We start from the raw sequence: 24,619 nt of genomic DNA, 5'->3' as shown, positions 1-24,619 counted from the left end.
CAGTCAGAAATTATTAACACCCCTTAAAGATGGAGCTGAGTAATAGCCCAAAAGATTAAAAAGAAATGCAATTAAATTTTAATGTTATATTAAAAGGACTTAATTTGTAATTTCACCAATTTGTAATTTGGAACTAAAAAGGCTGATTATCAATTTAATATTTTTTTGCCTAATTAGTCTTAAAAGAAACAACCCATTTCAGACAATTAAATCCTGGTCAGAAGACTCTAACTCATAAATCTGTGAAGAATTCACATTTAATTACTAAATTTGGAGAGAAATCATGTTTTTAGGAATATGACCACTATGAACCCTGAGGATCCAATAAGGCAATGGGAATTGGTTCTTTTGTTTTCTTCAAAATATTTTGAAGACCCATTATTTTCAATCCCCATTTTCAAATCTTTACTCAAATTTAACATCTCTTTCCTCTAATCAGTACAAAATGTCACTGTAAAATAAAACTCTGTCTTACAGGAGATCAGGACTCTGATCTTTGTCAACTTAGGTTGTGTTGGTTCTAACTGATCACTCTTAGATAAAATATAACTAAGAAAGGAAGGCACATTAAATAAAAACCTGAGAAGGTTTTTAGCACATTAATATGTGTACCACTTTACACTGTGACCACTAATAGAAAATGGATTAAGTATATGATCTGTTTTGAATTAGGATACATGGGCTATCTTAATTTTAAATATTATGACATTACTTATAATATTAAATTACATTAAACTTTTAACCTGGAGACAACTTCTGAATGGAACATGAAACTACAGATTTTTAATCTTTTATAGATTTTGCTTTTTTCTGTTTGTTTTTATAAATATATAATCATTTCAAATTGTGTGTTTGACAAAAAGGAAATTGTTGCATGTGGTATATACTTTGGCAATTTAATTGTGCTTTCAGCAATTTCCCTATATTAGACTGTTTGCATCTCTTAGATTCTGAATCAGTTCTTCAAGCCTAGTGGAAATACTGAAGCAACCCACAGTCTTCTGAGAAGATGAGTTTTTAGTTACATAAAGTTTTAAAGTTTTTGGTAACAAAAGCAAATATATCACACTTTTCTAAAATTATTTATAACCCCCACAAGAAGTCAATAGGTTGCAATACTGGTGATAGGAATGGATATCAAAGAGAAGACTTAAAATTTTTTTTGTATCTTTTAATAAGACATATAAATACATTTCTGATTTCTTTGGACCTAGGGAGATCTTAAAATATAGCAGAAATAAGTTCTGGAGTCAGACAATCCTGTCCAAAGTGGCCTCCCCCAGATACTTTCCAGCTGATCACCCTATTTCCCTTACATTTATTATATTGTGTAATTGTAAGTTTTATGTTGTCTCCTCCACCCAAATAGAAGTTTCATGACGACAAGGGGTTGGACATAGTGGCTGACACAAAAAAATCACTCAAGTATGAATGAATAAAAGGATGTCTCTTACACTTTAAACTTAAAATTTTTAACATTCTTCCTTAATTTGATTCCATGAGGGAGAAAGCATTGTGCTTTGATATTGACCTGAAGAGAATCAGTACAATTAAGAGTCCAGGTAGTTGTATGCTACTGTGCTCATTAGTCTTTTCTAATTAATTTTATTCTGACTCATAGCTGAGGGGTGTGTGTGTATGTGTGTGTGTTTAAAGATCTGTACACATATACAGAAAGTGAACCAAAAACCGTGATCTGGAGAGGCCTTTATGAGAAGGTATTATTTCAAATGGGGAGAAAAGCATTCCAGGAACAGCTGTAGCACATCCGTGAAGCCAAAAGGACATCAAGGAGGCTAAAGAGAGGGGAGGGCTCTGATGAAACAGAAGTGAAGTCAAACTCAGCAAGAACTGAGAAGCCTTAGGAGGGAGTCTGTAGTTTAAAATACTGGGAAACCACTGAATGGTTTTCACTAGGTGAGAGACCTGATCTAATTTACATTTTAAAAGCACTTAAAAATAATCTGAAACTGTGAACTCTATGTTAATAAGCTGTAAGTTCCATTAAACAAAAATTCAAACAAAAAAATTAAGCAACACTATGGGAATGGCCCTGATTGAGAGCTGCTATGCAAGCCACAAGGAAATAAAATTCAGTCCCTAATGCAAACAAATTCATAATACATATAAGAAAATAAGTTTAAATAATAAAAACTTTAATCAGCCCTTCAAGACAATAATAGAAAGATGTCATGAGGCAATACTGGCTTACAGACATAAAATGAGATACTGTCTGAAACTTCATAAACTCTTCTTATCATTTCAGAACAATAGCTAGGTTCTCTTACTGATTTCAATATATGCAGTAACATTTCATTAACTGTCCCAGAACTGTTTTTTAGGCAGTAATTGAAAAAATTATGTCAACTGAATAGCCTAGAAAAGTGCCTAGAGTCATATTTAATACTATCAGATGATGATGTCATCTGATGGCATTCAACATTCCAGACAATTCCCTAAATAGGTATTTTCATCCCACCTATTTTTATCATCTCTACAGGACCTCAAAGTCTGTTGTGAATTATTTCGGAGTAATGAGTATGACTGGACTGATAAATGATTCACTCTAAGCTGAACTACTGATGTTGTGGGCTATTTACTCAATTTATGCTAGTGTTATAATAATATTTATAAATGCAATCTGGTCACACTTCTAACACATTCTTTACACAGATAAATACATCCAGATAGCTATTTTGATATGTAATTATTTAAGAAGGAAAGAAATACAGTCCAAAGAACAGATCATCATTTACCAAACCATTTAATTTTTAGGAATCAGGATTCAAATGCCAAACTTGGAGAATAAGATGCTGATGATGAAGGAAGCAAATCTGCTAATTTTAATATTTTGGTTTCTCTATATATGTACTCTAAAGATAAATTTTTAGCAAATATTTGAGATCTAAGACATTGCCATCATTCACTCATAAATCAAAGGGCAGATATATATATATTTCAATTAAGTTCTTCAGGTGAATGACAGTGGAAAACAATGAAGCCAAGCTGAACTGGTTCATTGAGAAATGGGCACAGATGGAGAGGGGGTTGGGGGATGGGTAAAATGGGTGAAGGGGAGTAGGAGATATAGGGTTCCAGCTGTGGAAGGATTAAGTCACAGGAATAGAAGGCACAGCAGAGGGAATATAGTCAGTGGTACTGTAATAGCACTGCATGGTGACAGAGGGTAGCCACACTTGTGGTGAGCACAGCCTAACTTATAGATGTTGAATCATTATTTTGTACGCCTAAAACTAATGTAACATTGTCAACTGTACTCAAAGAACCAATTACCAAAAAAATAAATAAAAAAAAAAAGGCAAGAAGTTAAAAAAAAGAAATGGGCACAGAGAACTCAAGAGTGTAGATTAAGCTGTACTAAGTAAGAATTTTGTCAATGAAGTTCTTGCAATAAAGTTAATTAAAGAGCCAATCAAGTTTCCTGTGTAAGTAAGTTCAGAAAAAGTCAAGCTCCTTAGTTTATCAGCCAATGGCTTGACTATGATTTATGTTTCTTGGGATCCCACCCCGTAAGAAATAATGACATGTTAAGTCACTTGTTACTGGGGAGAAAGATTAACAGTGAAAGGGAAGGGCGAGTTGGAAAAAAAACCAAGACCCCAGCTATCTGTTCAACTACAAAGAAATTAATTCAGTTACAATTCAGTAACAAACTAACATTACAAGGTTGAAATGTTTCTGTGGTAGATTCCTGTTCCCATTTCTTCACTCTCTCCCTGCAACAAGTTACATATCCATACCCTCTGCCCTGTGACTCTGCAATGCCTCCCAGTAGAAGAGCTGATGTATATCCCTGCCCTACTGCTTTCAGTCTTGATCCTGGGGAACGTGGGTGGGTTTGACTTGACCTCTCATGTTTCTACCATCTCCCATGACAAGAGCATGCCCCAGAATGAGACATGTGGAGATCTAAACCCAACCTACAGCCTAAATTAGAACCACCCCAGTAGTCCCACAGATAAAAAAATATTTGTTGGGATACCTGGCTGGCCTAGATGGTACAGCATGCAACTCTTGAGCCCCACGTGTAATGTGGAGTTTACTTAAAAAGTAAAAATACTTGTTGATGCAAACCACTGAATTGTGGAGTTGTTGTGCAACATCATCCCAGCAGAAATATGACTGATAAAATTTCCAGTACTAGAAAAGAGAGGCTTACTCAGCTAGAATATGAAGTATGCTTGCACAAAGAAATCTTTTGAACATTTTTGCCAATTTATGTGATATTTTGTGTCCTTTATTAAACATACACTTGTATTAACAATTTTTTTATACACCTGGATGGCATCTTTAGATCAAAACTAATCTGATTGGCAACGAAGAACAACTAGTTGGGAACTGCTCACATAAATTCTGTTAATTATTGTCTCCATCATGTAGAGGATGTAAAAAGACTGGTCTGGTTTCCTCTCAGATGGAGGTCACTCTATCACTTTTTTCGAAGCCAGTTTACCCATTATTGGCACCGAGGCTTACCCACTGCCTCCAATTCCAAGGTTCCCTGCTGTGAAAGGGGGACAAAACTGGTTAGGCATCCTTCTGAAGAACAAACTACAATTCAGTTCCAAGGAAGGTAAAATTGACATAGGGGTTAATTATGGCTAACTCTTAAGTCAAGGGAGTAATTAAAGAATACAGCTCCAAAAAGACATGGACTAATGTTGAAAACACTGGGCTCTATTCTCAGCTCTTACGCAAATCACTTAATCTTTCTAGGCTTCAGTTTCTAAATATACCTAATATAACTTAACATACTTAATATAACTTCTAAAGTTGCTTTTTAATTTAGTATTAATACTTAAGTGGATACCACTGGATGTCACTTCAAATTTCCTCTTGGTTTACTTAAAAAATTTATTGAGGTAAAATACACATAACATAAAGTTACCATCTTAACCATTTTTAAGTGTATAGTTCCCCCTTGGTTTATTTTTAACTCAACTCCCGTTGTAATTTCTGGCACAAAATTCCTTAGGGCACTTATTTTAGGACTGGAGAGAAGTTAGATGTGTTGGAACAGCAGCTCTGAAACCACTAGTCATTCGGCAGCACGGCAGAAAGGACAGAATCCTAAGTGGAAAATGACTGCTAGAAGCCAGAAGAAAACAGACAAATCCAAGAAGCCCATAGGAAAGTTCAAAGATAAATGGTTCTAGTTTGCACAGTATTCAAGGACCTGTCACAAGGAGGAGAGCCTGGACCTCTGCCTCTGGTAGTTTTAGAAAACAATATCTGATGTCTCATAAAGTTAGTAGTATCGTGCCAAAACAAGAGTACTCGGAATGACAGAAACACAAATGAAAGAATGGACAGTAAGGCCTCTAATCATGCAGCTAAATTAATAAACTAACAACCTCTTTTCAACAACAGAAAAAGAAACTGTAAATGCTTATGGAACCTTCTGGTTCTAAGAACATAGTGGTGATGAACCTGAATAACAGAACAGGTATAGTTTTTTTTTTTTTAAGATTATTTATTTATTTGAGAGAGCGAGAATGAGAGAGAGAGAGAGCACATGAGAGGGGGGAGGGTCAGAGGGAGAAGCAGACTCCCCGCCGGGCAGGGAGCCTGATGCGAGACTCCATCTGGGACTCCAGGATCATGACCCAAGCCGAAGGCAGTTGCTCAACCAACTGAGCCACCCAGGCGTCCCAGAACAGGTATAGTCTTGAGCAAAGTTTTCTTCTTGTGGTCTTTGAAAGATTAATATTTGACAACGGACATGACTTCATAGAGCTGGGTTTGCAGATTCAACTCCTACATTTAATGATGTCTCCAGGTGGTTAAATGGCTAGTTTTGGGTTACAGGCATGGTTAAACCAGGTAAACAATTAGAATGGGTTTTTCTAATCATTACTCTTAGGAACACCAAACATATTATTACCATGTACTGCTGACACACACATTTAAAATAAAACACTCTAAGATACAATTTGGTACACTTATCACTAATCTCTAAATTTTGTTAAAGCCAGAGTTTAAACTACTAGTGGTCTGATCTACAGAGTTTAGAAAGTATCTGCATCTTTCTTTCAAAGCTCCAAATCCACCAAAGGTAGAACATGGTTCCAAAACCTGAAAGACATTAAAAGTCCTTGCATCCCTCATAGGCGTTGTTCGTTGTCCATATTTTCCTTCCTCTTTCAGCAGAAGGATAAAAGAATTTAATGGTAAACCAATTTTGTTTTCTAGGAATTTGTTCATAATTGCTAAATCCGATCACTGGTCAATTATTACAAGAATGTTAACAATAAAAAATAAATAGATTCCTTATAAATTTGATTGTGGACTTAAAAAACTGCTACTCTAAGGTTTACTGAACATCCTAGGCGTAGTCAAAGAATATCCTATTGGAGTTTAACATATCTAATAGTAGGGCCTTTTACAGCTGTGTAATTCCAAGAGAAGCTAAAGGTAAAGACTTGGGGAAATTCTGAGCTTGCCCCATTTTTAATTTAAAGTTCATCATGCTCCAGTATTACCAACAGTTCAAACAGAATACCTTCTGTACTATTCAAAGATTTGTGGACTATTAAGCTTTTCTATAAATAAGGATGTCTGTTAACCAAACAAGTCAGAAAAAGCCAGTGAAATTTGTCAATGCCTTTGGATTTGATCCTTTGAAATCAACAGGATTAAGCAATAAGTGCCAGCAAGGATTTATCACTCACATGCAGTGAGTTTCTGGCTTTATGTTTCCTAAAGAAAATTTCATCATGTGGATAAATGATAGGCTTAATTCACAGCATTTTAAACTATGACAATTAGGCTGCAGTTTGTGCCATGAGTGGAATGACGCCTTATCAAATATGGGCACCCCCATAAGACACAGATAAAAGGTAGAGAAGATACTTTGGGAACTAACAATGTGAAGAAGGATTTGGAAATGTAGTCTGTGGTCTATGAAATTTTTTGTGTGTGGGAAAACACTTTTAATTTTATAGGGAAGTCAAAACGAACAGGTTTTCTTTATAATCATTTTGATGAAACAAAGCAATTCCATAAAGCTAGAATATCTCTACAGAATTTTTAGTATCAACTAATTTTCTGAGACACATCATGTCTTAGATACAAGTAGATTCTGAGAGAAATAAATATACATACACAAATGTATTTCCACCTGCATCTCTCCAAACTCTTACCAGTTTAGATCTATTCCAGTCAAGAGGAGACCTACTGGGAAGTGGAGAGAAAAGGACCATGTATGTGGGTCATAATAAAGGAGTTAACTATAATTCTCCTTCAAACTTTTGTTTTCTACATTTCCTTCCTCATTTACCTTTCAATGATTCATTCATTCATTGATTAATAAAATACTGGGCACCCTGATCCTTAGCCTCATCTGCATACTCACCAACTCCACAGGGACCTCTAGTATGCATTTCAAAACATAACACGCCCCAAGGGAATTCCTGATCATCTCTCCTAAACCTGCACCTTCCCCATCTTCTCAATCCAGGAAAAGGCCACTCTAATTTTAGAGTTAATCTTGAGACTCTCCATATCCAACCTATCAGCAAATCGTGTCAACTCTAACTTCAACACATGCCTAGAAACCCACCATTTTTCTTCACCTCCATCATTCCCCCTCTAGTCAAAGCCACCATTATCCCCTGCCTGAACTATATACAACAGCTTCTCCTACTTCTATCCTTGCCTCCTTATCGTCTATTCTTAACACAGCAGCCAGAATGATATTTAGAAACATTTTTATATATGTCAGTCCTCTGCCCAGAATCCACCAATGGCTTCCCATATGATTCAAACTCCTTACCATGTCCAAATAAGGCCCTAAAAGAACTGAAACTGCAAGTGTCTTTGATTTAATCAAAGCAGTTGACTCAAAAATTATACAATATAATGAAATGTGACTAATCATAGCTCAGTCCTAAAGTACTCGAATTTGTTAATCCTGACTATTAAAATCAAGGCCTAACCTCTGGCGCAGAACTACATTCCCAAGTTTGCAAGGACACAGATACAAGTATGTTCAATGCAACATTACTTGAAATAGACAAAACCAAGTAATAATCTAAACATCCATTAACAGAAGAATGGTTAAGTAATGTATGGCATAAAAATCATAGTACAGAATACTATAAAACTGTTAAAAAATATGATGAATCTTCATGTATTTACATGGAGGAATCTTTCTCTCTCTTCCTCATACCTGCCCCCATCCCTTCTAATTCCAAACTGAGGGCAGTTCTCCACATGGGCTACACAGACTGTTCCCTCCGGGTGTCTCTACCCTCCTCACTTTACTCAGTCCTACCCATCCCTCAAGATTCAGTTCAGAGTATCATCTCCTTAAAGAATCATTTCCTGACTCTTCTGGCTGGTAAGACAAGTGCTCAATGTTTGTTGATTAAAGAAACAAAACAAAACAAAACAAAAACAAAACCCGTATTTTCTGTATTCTAAAAACTAGCCTGAAATTTCTTTCTAAAAATTAAGTGGTATCTACAAATGTAGGGATCCGAAGGGGTACGTGCACTCCAATGTTTATAGCAGCAATGTCCACAATAGCCAAACTGTGGAAAGAGCCAAGATGTCCATCGACAGATGAATGGATAAAGAAGAAGTGGTGTATATATACAATGGAATATTATGCAGCCATCAAAAGGAATGAGATCTTGCCATTTGCAACGACGTGGATGGAACTGGAGGGTGTTATGCTGAGTGAAATAAGTCAATCAGAGAAAGACATGTATCATATGACCTCACTGATATGAGGAATTCTTAATCTCAGGAAACAAACTGAGTGTTGCTGGAGTGGAGGGGGGTGGGAAGGATGGGGTGGCTGGGTGATAGACATTGGGGAGGGTATGTGCTACGGTGAGTGCTGTGAATTGTGCAAGACTGTTGAATCACAGATCTGTACCTCTGAAACAAATAATGCAATATATGTTAAGAAAAAAAAAAGAAGAAGATAGCAGAAGAGGAAGAATGAAGGGGGTGGAAATCGGAGGGGGAGATGAACCATGAGAGACGCTGGACTCTGAAAAACAAACTGAGGGTTCTAGAGGGGAGGGGGTGGGGGGATGGGTTAGCCTGGTGATGGGTATTAAAGAGGGCACATTCTGCGTGGAGCACTGGGTATTATGCACAAACAATGAATCATGGAACACTACATTAAAAACTAATGATGTAAAAAAAAAAATTAAGTGGTATCTATTCTCTCTTTTCCTTAGATCCAATGTAATTTATTTGTATGTCACAAGTTTTACCAGTGATACAGAACTATGGTCTTTCCCTAGTAATCTTAACATCTACTTGGAAATGTGTGCAGTGAAGAATAATTTTTTTTATCAGCTTTATTGAGATATAATTAGCACAATATACAATTTATCGATTGAAATCACACAATTCAGTGTTTTTTAAGTACATTCACAGAGAGAATTACTTTTTTTTTTTTAAAAAAACAACACCAAAAACAATCTCTGAGTTTGGAAACCATCAATTTGTGATTACTATAAGATGTAACACAGAGGTGGTTAAAAAAAAAAAAAGCTAATTATTACATCTTATGTAATTGGTTTAAAATATTTCCTTAAGAAAATCCATCTGGGGCTATACACACATCATTGGGCTTAGGGGATCAGGAAAAAAACCTGTACTACTCTCAGTCTCATCAAATGTTAAAAAAAAAAAAGACATCTCCAGGGTTTGATAAATATATGTTGAATAAATAAAATTTCCAACCATTCAGTAAGTATTTCCAACTGGATATCACCCTAATCCTTCATATTCAACATGCTCCAAATGGAACTCATTACTTTCTGCTTTCCTATGTTAACTTCCTCCTTCCTATTAATGGCACCAATATTTTCCTCATAGCCATGTTTTTTTTTTTAGAGTGGGGGGAGGGGCAGAAGAGAGGGAGAGGGAGAGAGAGAATCTTAAGCAAGCGCCATGCCCAGTGCAGAGCCTGACACCAGGTTCGATTTCATGACCCTGAGATCATGACCTGAGCCGAAATCAAGAGTTGGACACTTAATCACCTGAGCCACCCAGGTGCCCCTGCCTCACAGTCATCTTTGACATCTGGCTCTCCTCCATTGTGTCATAGTCTCTAGCCATAGTGTCTAGTCTCCACTTGGAGACTTTCTTGAAATTAGTGTTTTAATTCATGTAGTGTGAACTCTAAGTTCAGTCAGTCCACTCTGTTCACAACCACAAACTGGGTCAACCTCATCGTTTAAAAAGGTAATACTCTTTTATTAAGTAACTAACCATTAATAAATTAATAAGTGTTTTAAAGGATGCCTCCTAAAGGAGGCACAAACCTCTGGTACAATCCTGTATCTTTCTCACTAATACTTACTATTGTTATCCATACTAAATCTAACTTTTCTTATCCCCAAAATCTGATTCGAATGCTCATGAAATCCTGACGCCCTCTGTCATCACACACTTTTAGAGACTATATTCATCTATGGCATTGCAAATCAGCTATTTAGGAATTTTGCTCTATCTCTCCTCTCCTCAGAGAGTAGAAAAAGATAATGAATATATCTTGGACCTGAAGTCGAGTATAAATATGTGATAGCTCTTCTCTGCAATAAGTTCGATTTTCATATCATTTTCTGCCCTTTGCTATTACCCCCAGGATTTATTAGTTCTGTGTTTCCTGAAATTCACATTCAAGTTCCATTTTTAGCCTAATATGGCATCATAAATGTGGATTGGTTAAAACAGAAAATTTTTTTAAACAGGTGAAGCTTTAATTGAAACATCAGAAAGTATTAATCTTGGGGCGCCTGGCTGGCTCAGTCAGCAGAGGATGCAAGTCTTGATCTCGGGGTTGTGGGTTCAAGGCCCATGTTGGAAGTAGAGTCTACTTTAAAAAAAAAAAAGGCATTAATCTGATGTGAAAACCATGAACATGCCCTAAGACTGAAGAGAAAGAGAAAAACAATGAAAATATGTGTTTGGATGTTTTCAGGGCCCCAAAACAAACAATAAACAAAACAAACCAGATTACTGAAATTAGAGGGGGCTAATCAGACTGAATTTATATTGCAAAAGTGTTTTGTAGCTGGCAATAGCCTGAACCTACTTTGGCTTTAATAGACTACCTCTAAAATGCAGACCATCTTCTTTATCTTTCAGTTACAAACAGAAGTACCTACTAGAAAACAACTTTTAGGCAAATCCACCCTCCCAACCCCACCAAAGAGTTCAATTAACTTTATATTAGATCAGGACATAACATAGAGAAGCAATACCATATCCTCAGGAGAAAACACAAGTGTCTGAAAGGAACCCCTATGTCACTCTAACATCAGAATTTAACAAAAATCCCACTGCAACTAGGATGGCTTTGCGCTTGTTCCACAAGGTGGACTGGAATCCTTAGCCCCACCAAGACTCCATGAAGTTGTAGGGAGGCAGAGGCCAACCTTTCAAGCCTTGGAGATTTTAATAGAAAGCAAACAAGAAGGTTGCTTCATCTATTTTAAGAGCCTTCGTCCTGTCTACTTCATGCCCTTGAGGTAGTTACATTGACATATTAAAGTTTCTGCCCAGCTGTTTGGAACTCTCCAAGGTTCTGACCCTTCATGGTGGTCTAATAACTTAGAGAGCAGCACTTGCAAAACCAAAATCCAGGAGAAACAGGACTACAGGCATAGTGGTCCTCTGCCATTTCTAAATATTGATTCTAAGTCTCACACTCACTTTGGCCTTACTTTGATCATTTCATCCTATCCCTGATGTATGCTTGCCTCAAAGCATCACTGGTAGTACATGACATTCCTACAGTATCTGGATCTAGTCCTTTCTTCCTTGTTTCAACCATTTTCCCAAGTCCACTATTTTAGGAACGTGGTTCAATGGATTGTGGGTAAAGGGTCAGATTTAATTTAACTGTGGTCTGTTTGGTTAGATTAGAGCCAATGCAACTGAAGAAATGTATTTCTCTCAACACTTATTTTTTTAAAGATTTTATTTATTTATTTGAGAGAGAGAGACTAAGAGAGAGCGTGAGAGGGGGGAGGGTCAGAGGGAGAAGCAGACTTCCTGCTGAGCACTTGATCCCGGGACTCCAGGAACATGACCTGAGCTGAAGGCAGTTGCTTAACCAACTGAGCCACCCAGGCGCCCTCTCCTCAACACTTAAATACTTGACTCTACTCTCTTCTTGCTTGCTTGGTTTCTGAGGAAAAGCTGTTACAATTCTTATCTTTGCTCCTCTATAGGTAAAGGTGTTCCCCCCCCCCCGCCCCGGGGTTCTTTCAAGATTTTTTCTTTATCTTTGATTTTCTGCAGTTTGAATACAGTATGTCCAGGCATAGTTGTTTTGATATTTATCCTGCTTGGTGTTCTAGCAGTTTCCTGGATCTGTGGTTTGGTGTCTAGGGGGACATTTTCAGTTATTATTGTTTCAAATATTGCTTCTGCTCCTTTCTATCTCGCTCTTTCCCCATTACACATTTGTAGTTGTCACAGTTTTCGCATGTTGAAAAACTCTGTGTTTCAGTTTTGGAAATTTCTATTGATATATCCTCAAGCTCAGAGGTTCTTTCCTTAGCCATATGCAGTCTAATGAGTTCAAAGACATTCTTGATTTCTGTTACAGTGTTTTTGATCTCTAGCATTTCTTCCCCTCCCCCCCAGCATTTCTTTTTGATTCTCAGAATTTCCATCTTTCTGCTTCTATTACTCATCTGTTCTTGCATGTCGTCTTCTTTTCCATTACATTCCTTAGTATATCACAGTAGTTTTAAATTCCCAGTTTGATAATCCCAACATCTCTGCCATATTTGAGTCTGGTTCTGACACTTGCTATGTCTCTTCAAACTGTGATTTTCTGCCTTTTCGTATGCCTTGTAATTTTTTGTTGAAAGCTGGACTTGACGTACTGGGTAAAAGGAACTCTGGTAAATAGTGAACTCCACTTACCCAGGAAAAGAACTGGAGAAAACAGCCAGTAGTGGTATGGTGGTGAGGTATGGGTGGAAAGAGAAGCATTTTATAGTTGTAGGATTAGGTCTCAGTCTTTTCCTAAGTACTTCTTGGTCCTCCCCCAACCTCCACCTTAGATGGGACACAATGGCTAGAATGGGCTAGAGTTGGGTGTTTCTCTCCCCCCAGGTTGGTTAGGTTCTATAAAATCCCAGCAGGTTACAGTTTGTAAAATAGTTTTTCTCTTGAGGGCAGGCCTTTTTAAGAAGAACAGAATATTCTAACATATTACAAAATGGTTACTTTTTCTGTCTTCCACCAGGAGCAGAAGGAGACGTTTTTCTGATATTCACTGTAAGAACCTGATAGAGCTCCTGGAGGGAAAACTCCCAAAAATGTGCTCTCCCATCCCCGCTGCCCCATAAGTTTTTTAACTCTCAGACTTGTCCACACTGAGCTTCTAGCAATTCATCATTCAGGTTTTTCTATCCCAGGCTGGTTCCTGCAGAGTTTTCTGCTTGTGGGCTTCTGCTCTGGTAAGATGTGATTCTCTGCATTTGTCTGTCTGTCTCTCTAATTTTGAGGGCAGTGGTTTGCCCTGTGACTTCACTTTGATGAATCAAAGAAGCACTGTTGATTTTTTAGTTTGTTCAGCTTTTTACTTATTTTTAGGGTGGAGTGACAACTTCCAAGCTCCTTACATGCTAGACCAGAAACTAGAATAATATTTCAGATGTGTAAATCCCTTAAGACTGTATCTTCCCTCCTAGAGAGCACTCTGAAGCCCCAAGCCAAGGAGGAAAAAGGGAAAGATAAGAGTAAGATAAGATAATGCGTAAGCAGTAAGAACTCCCCTATTCCAACTGTGCTCATCAGAATCACTCAAAGCAGTTAGACCGTCACGAGCAGGGAAACAAAAGGCAGTTTATAATATCCTGACTGCTATCCCATTTCCTACAGTCAGAAGTAATCCCAAAAGAACATCTGGGATCTTACTTCATCTCTCCCACACTCCAGTCTGCCCTGTACCAGTTTATGCCTCCCAACATCTTCCCATGGTGAAAAATAGTAAAAAGACATGATTTCCCTGAGAAACTTTGAAAGTCTTTCAAAAACAGTTTCATAGAAAAACAATGAAAAGGACAAGATTATGCAGAACTAGCTCAAACACTATAAGCAGATGAAAGAAGAAAAACTAATTTTATTTTTTTAAAGATTTATTTATTTAATTTATATATATATATATATAGATAGAGAGAGAGAGAGAGAGAGAGAAAGGGTCAGAGGGAGAAGCAGACTTCCCGCTGAGCAGGGAGCCCGATGCGGGGCTCCATCCCAGGACTCTGGGATCATGACCTGAGCCGAAGGCAGACGCTTAATGACTGAGCCATCCAGGCGCCCCTCAATATTTTTTTCTGACAGTAGTAAGAAGAATTGTTTCACTGAAATCAATGTATTACTTACTGAAAAGGTCTGAGGAAGGACTGTGTCTACAAGAACTCAGAAAATGGATCCAAAAGAGGTATACACCAGATATATTTCAGAATATCTGCCTGCCCATGCCCTTTTGGGACAGTCTTCACTCATAGTACAAAGTGGCTTTGTCTTAGACTATGTATATACCTCCCTCTCCAGGCCCTAACTTAAGTGGGAAAGGGGTACATACTTGACCCAAAGATAATTGTAGTAAACTTGCATCCTGACACAACTCTAATTTTCTTCAGATAAATTCCCACAGTAATTTTCATTTTAAAGGAAGAGCTTATACATCAATGTAAACAGACATATACCTCTGAACAGAAGGACTTCTCTTGTTCTTACTGCCATTCCTTTCTACCCTCCGGATATAAGACTTCCATACCAATTCCAGAGATGGGGGAAAAGGACTTCCATCCCAAGTCCAGAGATGGGCCTGATTAGTCTCTGGATAATCTTACTCCCCCTTGTCAGTGACTGGTTTAGGAATGGTATATTCTGGTGGCTTCTCTTTCTTACCAACAAAGATTATTAATGCAAACAAATCTCTAATTGCAAATCTGGCCAATGAAATATGAGGGAATGCTGCTCACTTCCAGAAGAGATTTTAGAAAAAATTTTCTCACTCCTAAGAAAAAGCCACATGAAGAAATGTCCATTCTTTTCCCTGGATGTTGCTGTATCTGGATGTGGTGCCTGCAATGGGTGTAGCATTTTACTAAGGATAAAGCTAATCCTGCGGATGGCAGAGTGCTGAAAGGTTCTTTATGACACTGTTGAGTCTCCAACCTACCAACTCTTAAAGCTGCCCTTCCTCTGAATTTCCTGTTGTAGGCAATAATACATTTCTTCATTTTTTAGCCAATTTGGGTCAGGCTTTTACTATTTGTAGCTGAAAGATTGCTGGATCAGGAAGGATACTGTGACTTGGATTGAGTGAGCTGAATGAATCAGATTCTCTCTCTTGGGATATTAGGCCTGAGAAGCAGGGAGGGAAGCTGCCAGTTAGTTGTGAGGAACTGAACTGAGAGAGTCTATTAACACAGGGAACTTGTACGAGCCATTATAAAAGGAAAAAAACCGAGGAAGCCAGCTAGGATAGAGAGAACAGGGGTACAAACATGTGTAGCAAGAAGAACAAGACAACTCCTTTAAGAAAAAGACAGTCTTTTAGATTTCTAGTTCCCATGCTGCTTACTTAAGCTTTTCTTACCATGAGTTACTATGAAACAGTAAGTAAACTTACACTGTATTTCCCCTCACTAGAGTTAGGTTTGAGTATGTTCTCTGCTACTTAACGAGCCCTGTCTTAGGACATGTGAGGGTAGATGGAAAGGGGGAAAGTCAAAATAGACTAAAACTGCAAAGTAAAAGGGGCCAAAAATAACAGATGAAGGATGAAAGAACGGCTGCAATGATAGTATAACTTAACAAGATTGTACAAGTAAATAGCAAGTGAACAAAATGATCACGTCACCAGTATCAAACAAACTGGCCCCTAAGAGAGAATAAATCATGCATCAAAGATGTTCTATACAGAATGGATAAAAAAGATGTGCTGGGTATACACACACACACAGTGGAATATTACTCAGCCACTAAAAAAACGAAATCTTATCATTTGCAATGACGTGAATGGAGCTAGAGGGTATTATTATACTAAGCAAAATGAGTCAATCAGAGAAAGACAAATATATGATTTTACTCATATGTGGAATTTAAGAAACAAAACAGAGGATAATAGGGGAAGGGAGGGGAAAAAAAGTAAGGTGGCATCAGAGCGGGAGACAAACCATAAGAGACTCTTAATTATAGGAAACAAACTGAGGGTTGATGGAGGGAGGTGGCTGGAGGAATGGGGTAACTGGGGGATGGGCATTAAGGAGGGCACGTGATGTAGTGGGCACTGTGATGAATCACTAAATTCTATCTCTGAAACTAATAGTACACTATATGTTAATTAATTGAATTTAAATTAAAAAAAGATGTTCTATACTTGGCAAAAAGGTGTCCAGTTCCAGCATTAGATTTTCAAATCCTTTCATGACACATTTTTACCTTTCATTTATTCTTAAGCTTTTGGCAAAGAATGCAAGGGCTTGATGTTTCTGCTCTGCAACCTCTCCCATCTGGTGCCTCTTTCCTCCACTCAGCCCCCTCAAGCGAATTTTGCTGATATTACCCCATATTAGCCCCAATTACATTTCAACCTGGGTTACTGCAAAACTTATCAAAATAATCACTATGGTTGTGCATCTCCCGATCCCAATACAAATTAATCTTTCTAAAGGGGAACTCTACTTCATTCCTCCATTTAAAAATTCTCAATAGCTCTTCCATGTTTACGGCATTAATTTAGCCCATATTACTCCTTAGCCTAGTTAATATACAGAAACTCCATGATAAACAGTTCTAACCCATTTTTTGTGCCCTTACTATCTTTTTGTATTACCATCTCCTTACTACCCACCTTCCCCCACAATCTGCTCCAGTCAGCCTGAACTGCTTTGTTCTCCACATAAACCTCATAATTTCAGATCAGACATTTCAAAAGGTTAACAAATGGATTTCAGAAACAAATTGAGTGGGTTATTTGCTGATGAACAACTTGTCCTCATCTCTTTCCACTAATGAGTTTCTCTAAGAAGAGATAAAGGATGATGACAAGTACCACTCCAGTTGTCCTCATGGGGTAGCATGCTAGAAACCGGTGAGTTGTACATATAGAGAATGTGCAACAAACTAGCTTGAAGTCCCATGATGACTAGGACACAGTGTCCTTATGTTAATGCCCATCAGCACTGGATATACTGAACAACACTGTCTGCAGTCTATATGGAATGTATGGATACATTCAGGTCAATAACTATTCTTAGTAAAATGAAAAATAACACATTCTCTAATAAATGAAAAACTAAAACTATTACTAACAGAGAAATGGTTAAAAGCAATATAAATATGTTTTTGGCTGACTATCTTGGTCTATAAAAGCACAATTTTAGTTCAAAACAGTAATCGTCAATGTTAGAGAGTCAATTCTCTCAATTCCTTAATAAACATTTATAGGGTGTTTACAATATGCTTAGGGCTTAGGACTCTACCAGGTACCAGAAATACAAGCATAAATAAGAAACATTTGTTGCCCCCAAGGAGTTTAATCTAGTAGGAGAGACAGACCTAGAAGCATGTAATTATAAAATGGCAAGTACAGCATTGAGAGACATGCAGAAGCTATTACGGGACCACGGAGAAGTGACCTCTGACTGACCTAGCACAAGGGAGTCAAGAGAGGATTCTCAGGCCACTGTTCTTTCAGTAACATCTATTACCACTATCAATCATCACTGTCCTCAAAAGCCCCTGTATACACAGCCAAAAGAGTCAGCAGCAGATTGCCCACGTGGACTTTAAGCAATAGTTAATATAAAAAATAAAAATGAAGAAATTGCTGATATCCCTTGACCTATATAAAGAAGGTGTCAGAGGCTACTAGCAGATAAGGTGACCAAAGCAAGAAAAAAAATTTTAATTTAAATATTTCAGTAAAAAAATCTTTAAAGACCCCCTGTGCTTCATGTGTCTTTCATTGTGTGGGGGGTGTGGGTGTGTCTATGTGTGTGTGTGTGTGTGTGTGTATACACTTTATACATATATGAAGGATACACTGATAAATCTAACAAATAGTTTGCTGCACTGCAGAACGTTTTAAATATTCTAATTAAATTTTCTCTCAAAGGAATTTGTATTCTGGAATCAGATTTCACACTCATAATTATCTTCTAAAGGGTCTGCATCTTTAGTGGAAAAAAACCAAAAAAACAAAAAAGCAGGCCTTACCTGGGGAGAAATATTTCACCTCATATAAAGCATAAAGTTATAGTCTCCATGAGGTTTTTGTACTTTACTCCTCTAAAAGTGTGAAGCTGATGGGTGTACAGATTCTTAATAAGACACTACAGATGGACATGGTTAGTGAAACATGGTTTAAGACTGAGGAGAAGAGGCAGTTGATGACAAGCAGAAAAATGTACAGTTCTCACTTGCATTTAGGTGTGGGGAACTAATTTAAAAGCTACTCAAGATGCCTGTCTTAGAATTGTAATACAATGCATAAAGAAGTTTCTCTATGCTGATTAAACATAGCATAATATTAAAGAACTTACCTTTTATTTGAAATAACTTGTAACTGAGTTTTTATATAGATAGAACTATAAACAGGGTACTAAATGACAAAATCAAACAACTCAGTCAAGAAATAAGTAAAGAAAAAGAGGCATGTAGTTAGTACCTATTTTGACTAAATAAGCTGACAATGGCCAAATACTGTTTGAATAATAATGACTCAAATCTTGGAGCCTTCTCTATTGCAGACAGTAAGAACCTGCAGCATAGGAGATCATACATCAATCAGATTATTTCAACAAATGAATAAAATGTTTATCAAAGAAAAGGAAACCAGCTGCTCCAACCCTGACATCTAAGTTTCTTCTTTCCTTTTTGTTTTTCCATAAAAATTCATCCTATCATTAAAGCTTCTAAGAGTTTTTCTTCCTCATTAAACATGCTTATTTTGTACTGGAAAACACTGAAATAACAAAGCAGAAATCCTTTAAGAGGGAATAATAAAATCATTGTTATGGGGCAGATACTTACTGACATAAGCTTTATCACAATCATGTTTTACCCTAAACAATTTCTATATTTGCTTTCCCCACAGTTTTTTGTTTGTCTGTTTCAAATTTTTAACCATGGATCCCAACTTATAATTAACTTTAGAATTCTAAAACATACAGGTGCCAAAGAATGGCTAACCAAAAAAATGGAATAAAGCAAAGTGAAATCAGAACGGCATTTAATCTATATAGATGACTTACACATTGTAGATAACTTGGAAGAAAAGACAGACCTGACAACGAAAAAAGACAACTTTTATCAAAGAAACCTCCCAGCTTGCTCCACAGTGATCCTAAAATTACTAGTGGAACATTCTGGTACTAGCGTTGAAATTGGATCAAATCTATTTTCTGATATGATTCTTTGATATAAATCTGTATACGGTTGCTACAATTGACCATTTCTCACTGTTTTAAGTTCTTAGAAAGCTTCTGTGCAAGGCAATATGCACATTCATGTCTGTGTCCAATCTGATCTCCATCCTGTGAGGAGGACAAGCTTCCATTAAACCAGTGTTAGGAGCCTCTTCTCTGAAAATGCCAATTCTCTTTTCCAATACCCTTCTTGTTGGATTTTCTTTTTTCTCCTGCTGTTGGAACAATTCTTCTAGGGCAAAGGAGAGATGGTACTAGGGCTGAGGGTCAAGTTACTGAGCATCTTCTGAGCTGAAGAGGAAAATGAGAGGCTGCTTTTCTTACTCTATGGTTCCCAGAATGATTCCAGAAATGACAAGATTCAAATTTAAGTCTGAATTTATTTTTATAATGTATATATGATTGAAGGATCTCCAACTAAACTGTCTTTTCAAAATAGAAAGAACAATGTCTCTTCCTATTACCTTTATAGTTGGTTGGTCTCCTGTCTGTCTTGCTTTTGAACTGGCCCTTCTGGTGGAGGGAAAGGGTAGCTGATCCCAGGGCTGATGTTCAAGTTACTGAGCCCTCTACCAGTATTGCTAAGCAGGAGGAAAGAGAGACTGCTGTATCTTCCTGGAAATTTTCTTGCTGGGGCATCTGGAAAGACTCAAGATTCAATGTTGGGTTAAAATGAAGTTCAATGATTGGTTCATGGAAGCCAGGTCACAGCTTGAAGCTCCTCCTTGGATCTGTGGGTCTAGACAGGAATGTGATGCTCAAGGCTCTCAAATTGCTAAAAATTGGCCCAAAAAGGACTCCTGCTCAGTTTGAGCCTTCTAAGAGTTTTAAAAGAAAAAAAGTGAAATAATTTGACATTTATAAAGGATCTCTACATACTAGAGACTGGGCTAAGAGATGGGGACACAACATGAGTAAAACAGAATATCTAGTCTCAAGAACACAGTTTAATGAAAGAATAAAGATAAAATGTTTCAGTATTATGATACAGATGTGAGCAAAGTGTTAATGGAACAGGAAAGATTAGCACCCAACTCCTAAATCTATTGGGAGCTTCCTTCTTTTCTAAAGCACTGTCTTAATCCTTAATTTAGACTTCAAAGTCCTTCAAGTCCTCTATATTACAACCCATGTTCCCCAATATTACAAATATTGCTTCTCCATAGGGAATTTACTCACACTGCCAGGATTTCCTATCATTTCTAATATCAAGAATATTCTTCCACCTATCCATCATTCCCAACTATTTATCTTTACATATTTAAACTATGTAGCAACATAGTATAGTACAGTGGTTCTCACACATTAGTGTTCATAAAAATCACATTGGGAAGCTTGCTAAAAATGCTGAGCTTTGGATCCTATACCCAAGAAGTCTGATTCAGCAGGTCTGGTATGGGACCTAGAGCTCTTTTTATATAGCTACCCAATATAATTTTGATGTCTGTGGTCTATAAAACATAAATAAGAGCTTGGGTTTTTAGTCAAGGCTCATTTGAGTTTGAATCCGGTCCTCTTCATTTATCAGCTATGTCCCCGTGGGCACATTCACCTTGCCACTGGGTCGTCCTTTCCTCTTCTATATGGGGATAACGGTAACATATCCACCCACGTGAGGTTTAAATGGGACAGGACATACAAGACAGGTAGCAGGGGGCCTGGGACATGGTAATTATTCAATAAATGCTATTGTTATTAGATTACCAATAATTTAGAAATTAACTTTCTAATCAAGGACATCTGAATCTGGCTGTTCTCTCTCTCCAAGCACTGGTATTAGTTATATGCCCCGTTACACAAATTCAAATTACTCTTATTCACATCTAAGTGGTCTGTATTTTTCACGATGACTTGTGTAAAAGTGGAACAGTGAGCCAAAGGCAGCACACAGTCCCAAGATGATATTCATGACATACTGTTTATCACCAGGATTCTTGGCAAAACCTCAAACTAGGAGATTTGATTTTGGTGCTCTACCAATTTCTTTGATTCGTTTCTTCCCACATCTTCCCAACATATGAGTGACCCATTGACTGTAAAGATGTTAAAAAGTCAGAAATGATTAACTTTGGCCATAGCTCCCTAGCCACCAATTTCCCATAGATTTAGTGTCTCCAATGACAAAATTTAAGATTATATGTTTTCTGTGTTACCTCAGGATTTGATTACATTGCTTTATATATGTATAAATACACACATTGTTTTATATACGTAAAAACCAATATATATGCACATGTACATATATAAATATTTACCACTTTTATTACTGTATGTTTTTCCATATATATACACTCAATAAAATTGACAGATTTTTAAAGAAAGTATCTAGATAAGATCTTAGAAGCACCTATGCATCATCATCTTCAATCATAAAGTTATATGGGGTACATATTTGTATAAAAAGCCGATATTGGCTTCTTGGTATAGCTAATAATTAGTCTTATGTGGCATTTATGTAATGCTTTTGGAGTAGCAAATAATTTCCATTAAAATCATCAGTCCACATACCTCAACATAATAAAGGCCATATATAAAAAAGCCAGAGCTAACATCATACTCCATGGTGAAAAACAGAGCATTTCCTCTAAAATCAGGAAAAGGACAAGCATGTCCACTCTCACCACTTTTATTTAACATAGTACTGGAAATCCTAGCCACAGCAATCAAATGAGAAAAAGAATTAGAGGTACCTATACTGGTAAAGAAGTTAAACTGTCACTATTGCAGATAACATGATACCACACGTAGAAAATCCTAAATGCTCCGCCAAAAAGCTGCTAGAATAAATGAAGACAGTAAAGGTGCAGGATGCAAAATTAATACCCAGAGATTGGTAGTGTTTCTGTACACTAATAATGAAGTAGCAGAAAGACAAACTAGGAAAACAACACCATTTACAATTGCATCAAAAGGAATAAAATACCCAGGAATAAACTTAACCAAAGAGATGAAAGATCTGTACTCTGAAAGCTACAAAGCAGTAATGAAAGAAACTGAAGATGACGCAAACAAATGGAATGATACTCCATGTTCATGGACTGGAAAAATATTGTTAAAATGTCCATACTATCCAAAGTAATCTACAGATTCAATACAGACCCTATTGAAATACCAACAGCATTTTTCACAGAACTAGAACAAATAATCCTAAAATTTGTATGGAACTAAAAAAGACCCTGATAGCCAAAGCAAACTTGAGAAAGAAGAACAAAGCTGGAGGTTTCATAAATCCAGATTTCAAAATATACTACAAAGCTGTAGTAATCAAAACAGTATGGTACTGGCACAAAAAACAGACACATAGATCAACAGAACAGAATAGAGAGCCCAGAGATAGACTGATGCTTAAATGGTCAGTTAACATATGACAAAGAAGGCAAGAACATACAATGGGGGAAAAACAGCCTCTTCAACAAATTGTTCTGGGATAACTGGACAGCTACATACAAAAGAATCAAACTGGACCACTTTCTAACACCATACACAAAAATAAACTCAGAATGAATTAAAGACCTATATGTGAGACCTGAAACCATAAAAATCCTAAAAGAGAGCACAGGCAGTAATTTCTCTGACATTGGCTGTAGCAACATCCTTCTAGATTTGCCTCCTTTGGCAAAGGAAACAAAAGCAAAAATAAACTATTGGGACTACACCAAATAAAAAGCTTTTGCCAGCGAAGGAAACCAACAAAAAAACACAAAGGAAACCTACTGAATGGGAGAAAATATTTGCAAATGATAGATCTGATAAGGAGTTACTATCCAAAATACATTTAAAAAAAACTCATACAACTCAATACCCAAAAACCAAACAATCCAATTAAAAAGTAGGCAGAGGACCTGAAAAGACACTTCCAAGGAAGACATCCAATGGCCAATAGACATGAAAAACTGCTCAACATCACTCATCATCAGGGAAATGCAAATCAAAACCACAATGAGATATCCTCTTACACCTGTGAAAATGACTAAAATTAAAAATAATGAATAACAAGTATTGGTGAGTTTATGGAGAAAAAGAAACCCTTGTGCACAACCAGCAATGTAAACTGGGATAGGCACTGTGGAAAATAATATGGAGGTTCTTCAAAAAATTAAAAATAGAGTTACCATGTGATCCAGTAATTCCACTATTGGGTGTTTACCTAAAGAAAATGGAGATGTTAATTTGAAAAGATCTATACACCCTATACATGTATTTACTGTACCATTAATTACAATAGATGTGGAAGCAACCTAAGTGTCCATCAATAAGATGAAGGGATAAAGAAGATGTGGTACACACACACCCAAAACACATACACTGCAATATTATGCAGCCATCAAAAAGGATGAGACTGTGCCATTTGCAACAACATGAATGGACCTAGAAGGTATAATGCTAAGTGAAATAAGTCAGATCGAGAAAGACAAATATTATATGATTTCACTCATATGTGGAGTGTAAAAAAAACCCCAAATGAATAAACAGAAAGCATAATCAGACCTATAAAGACAGAGAACAAACTGATGGGTGTCAGAGGGGACAAGGGTGGGAGATGGGCAAAATGGGTGAAAGGGATTGGGAGATACAGGCTTCCAGTTATGGAATGAATAAATCATGGTAATAAAAGGTACAGCATAAGAAATATAGTCCATGATGGATATTGTAATAGCATTGTACAATGACAGATGGTAGCTATACTGGTGGTGAGTACAGTCTAACATGTACACCTAAAACTAATGTAACAATGTGTGTCAACTATACTAAATAAATAAATAAACAAATAATGAAAGTATCAGTCCATGAAAAGCAAGCTACAGAGCCTGCAAAGTCATCCTAGCCAGAGTAACATATTTGCCACTGACAAAGCCAAAATCACAACTTATTATACTGAAGCAAATTAATCAAACTAAAGTGTCTGTCATATTATAGGTGTTTAATGGTTAACTGCTGAATGTCTGAATATACAGTGAATGGTTTCCTTTATATACATCAACTACGCTAAAAAGAAATAAGTATATTATTTTAAATTTATTTATGTTTATTGTTTTTAAATGCATTTCTAATTTTTATTTTTTTAAAGATTTATTTATTTGAGAGAGAGCAGAGAGAGAGAGAGCGAGCACATGATTTGGGGGGGCAGACCGAGAGGGAGAAGCAGACTTCCAGCTGAGCAAGGA

The 24,619-nt window shown here is 36.9% G+C and overlaps 1 protein-coding gene and 1 pseudogene across 9 annotated transcripts in view; both read right to left on the bottom strand.

Moving 5' to 3' along the window:
* Positions 1–24,619, bottom strand: part of LOC112840328 (DNA primase large subunit pseudogene) — a 122,262-nt pseudogene that overhangs the window by 20,558 nt on the left and 77,085 nt on the right.
* SIK2 (salt inducible kinase 2) overlaps positions 1–24,619 on the bottom strand; it is a 121,767-nt gene that overhangs the window by 47,539 nt on the left and 49,609 nt on the right. Inside the window, exon 1 of one of the 9 annotated variants that reach the window (XM_073903731.1) lies at positions 7,126–8,503. The exons of the other annotated variants lie outside the window; for them this stretch is intronic. Within the exon in view, the coding sequence (XP_073759832.1) occupies positions 7,126–7,147 (22 nt within the window). The 5' untranslated portion in view covers positions 7,148–8,503. Of the gene's footprint in view, positions 1–7,125; positions 8,504–24,619 lie in introns of those variants that run through there. 9 annotated transcript variants of the gene reach the window in all.

Source organism: Callorhinus ursinus, unplaced genomic scaffold (assembly GCF_003265705.2).
Source record: "Callorhinus ursinus isolate GAN/ISIS: 27379988/994484 unplaced genomic scaffold, GSC_fseal_2.0 scaffold19, whole genome shotgun sequence".
In the NCBI taxonomy this organism is placed as follows: Eukaryota; Metazoa; Chordata; class Mammalia; order Carnivora; family Otariidae; genus Callorhinus; species Callorhinus ursinus.
This window is presented reverse-complemented; position numbering and strand designations above follow the sequence as displayed.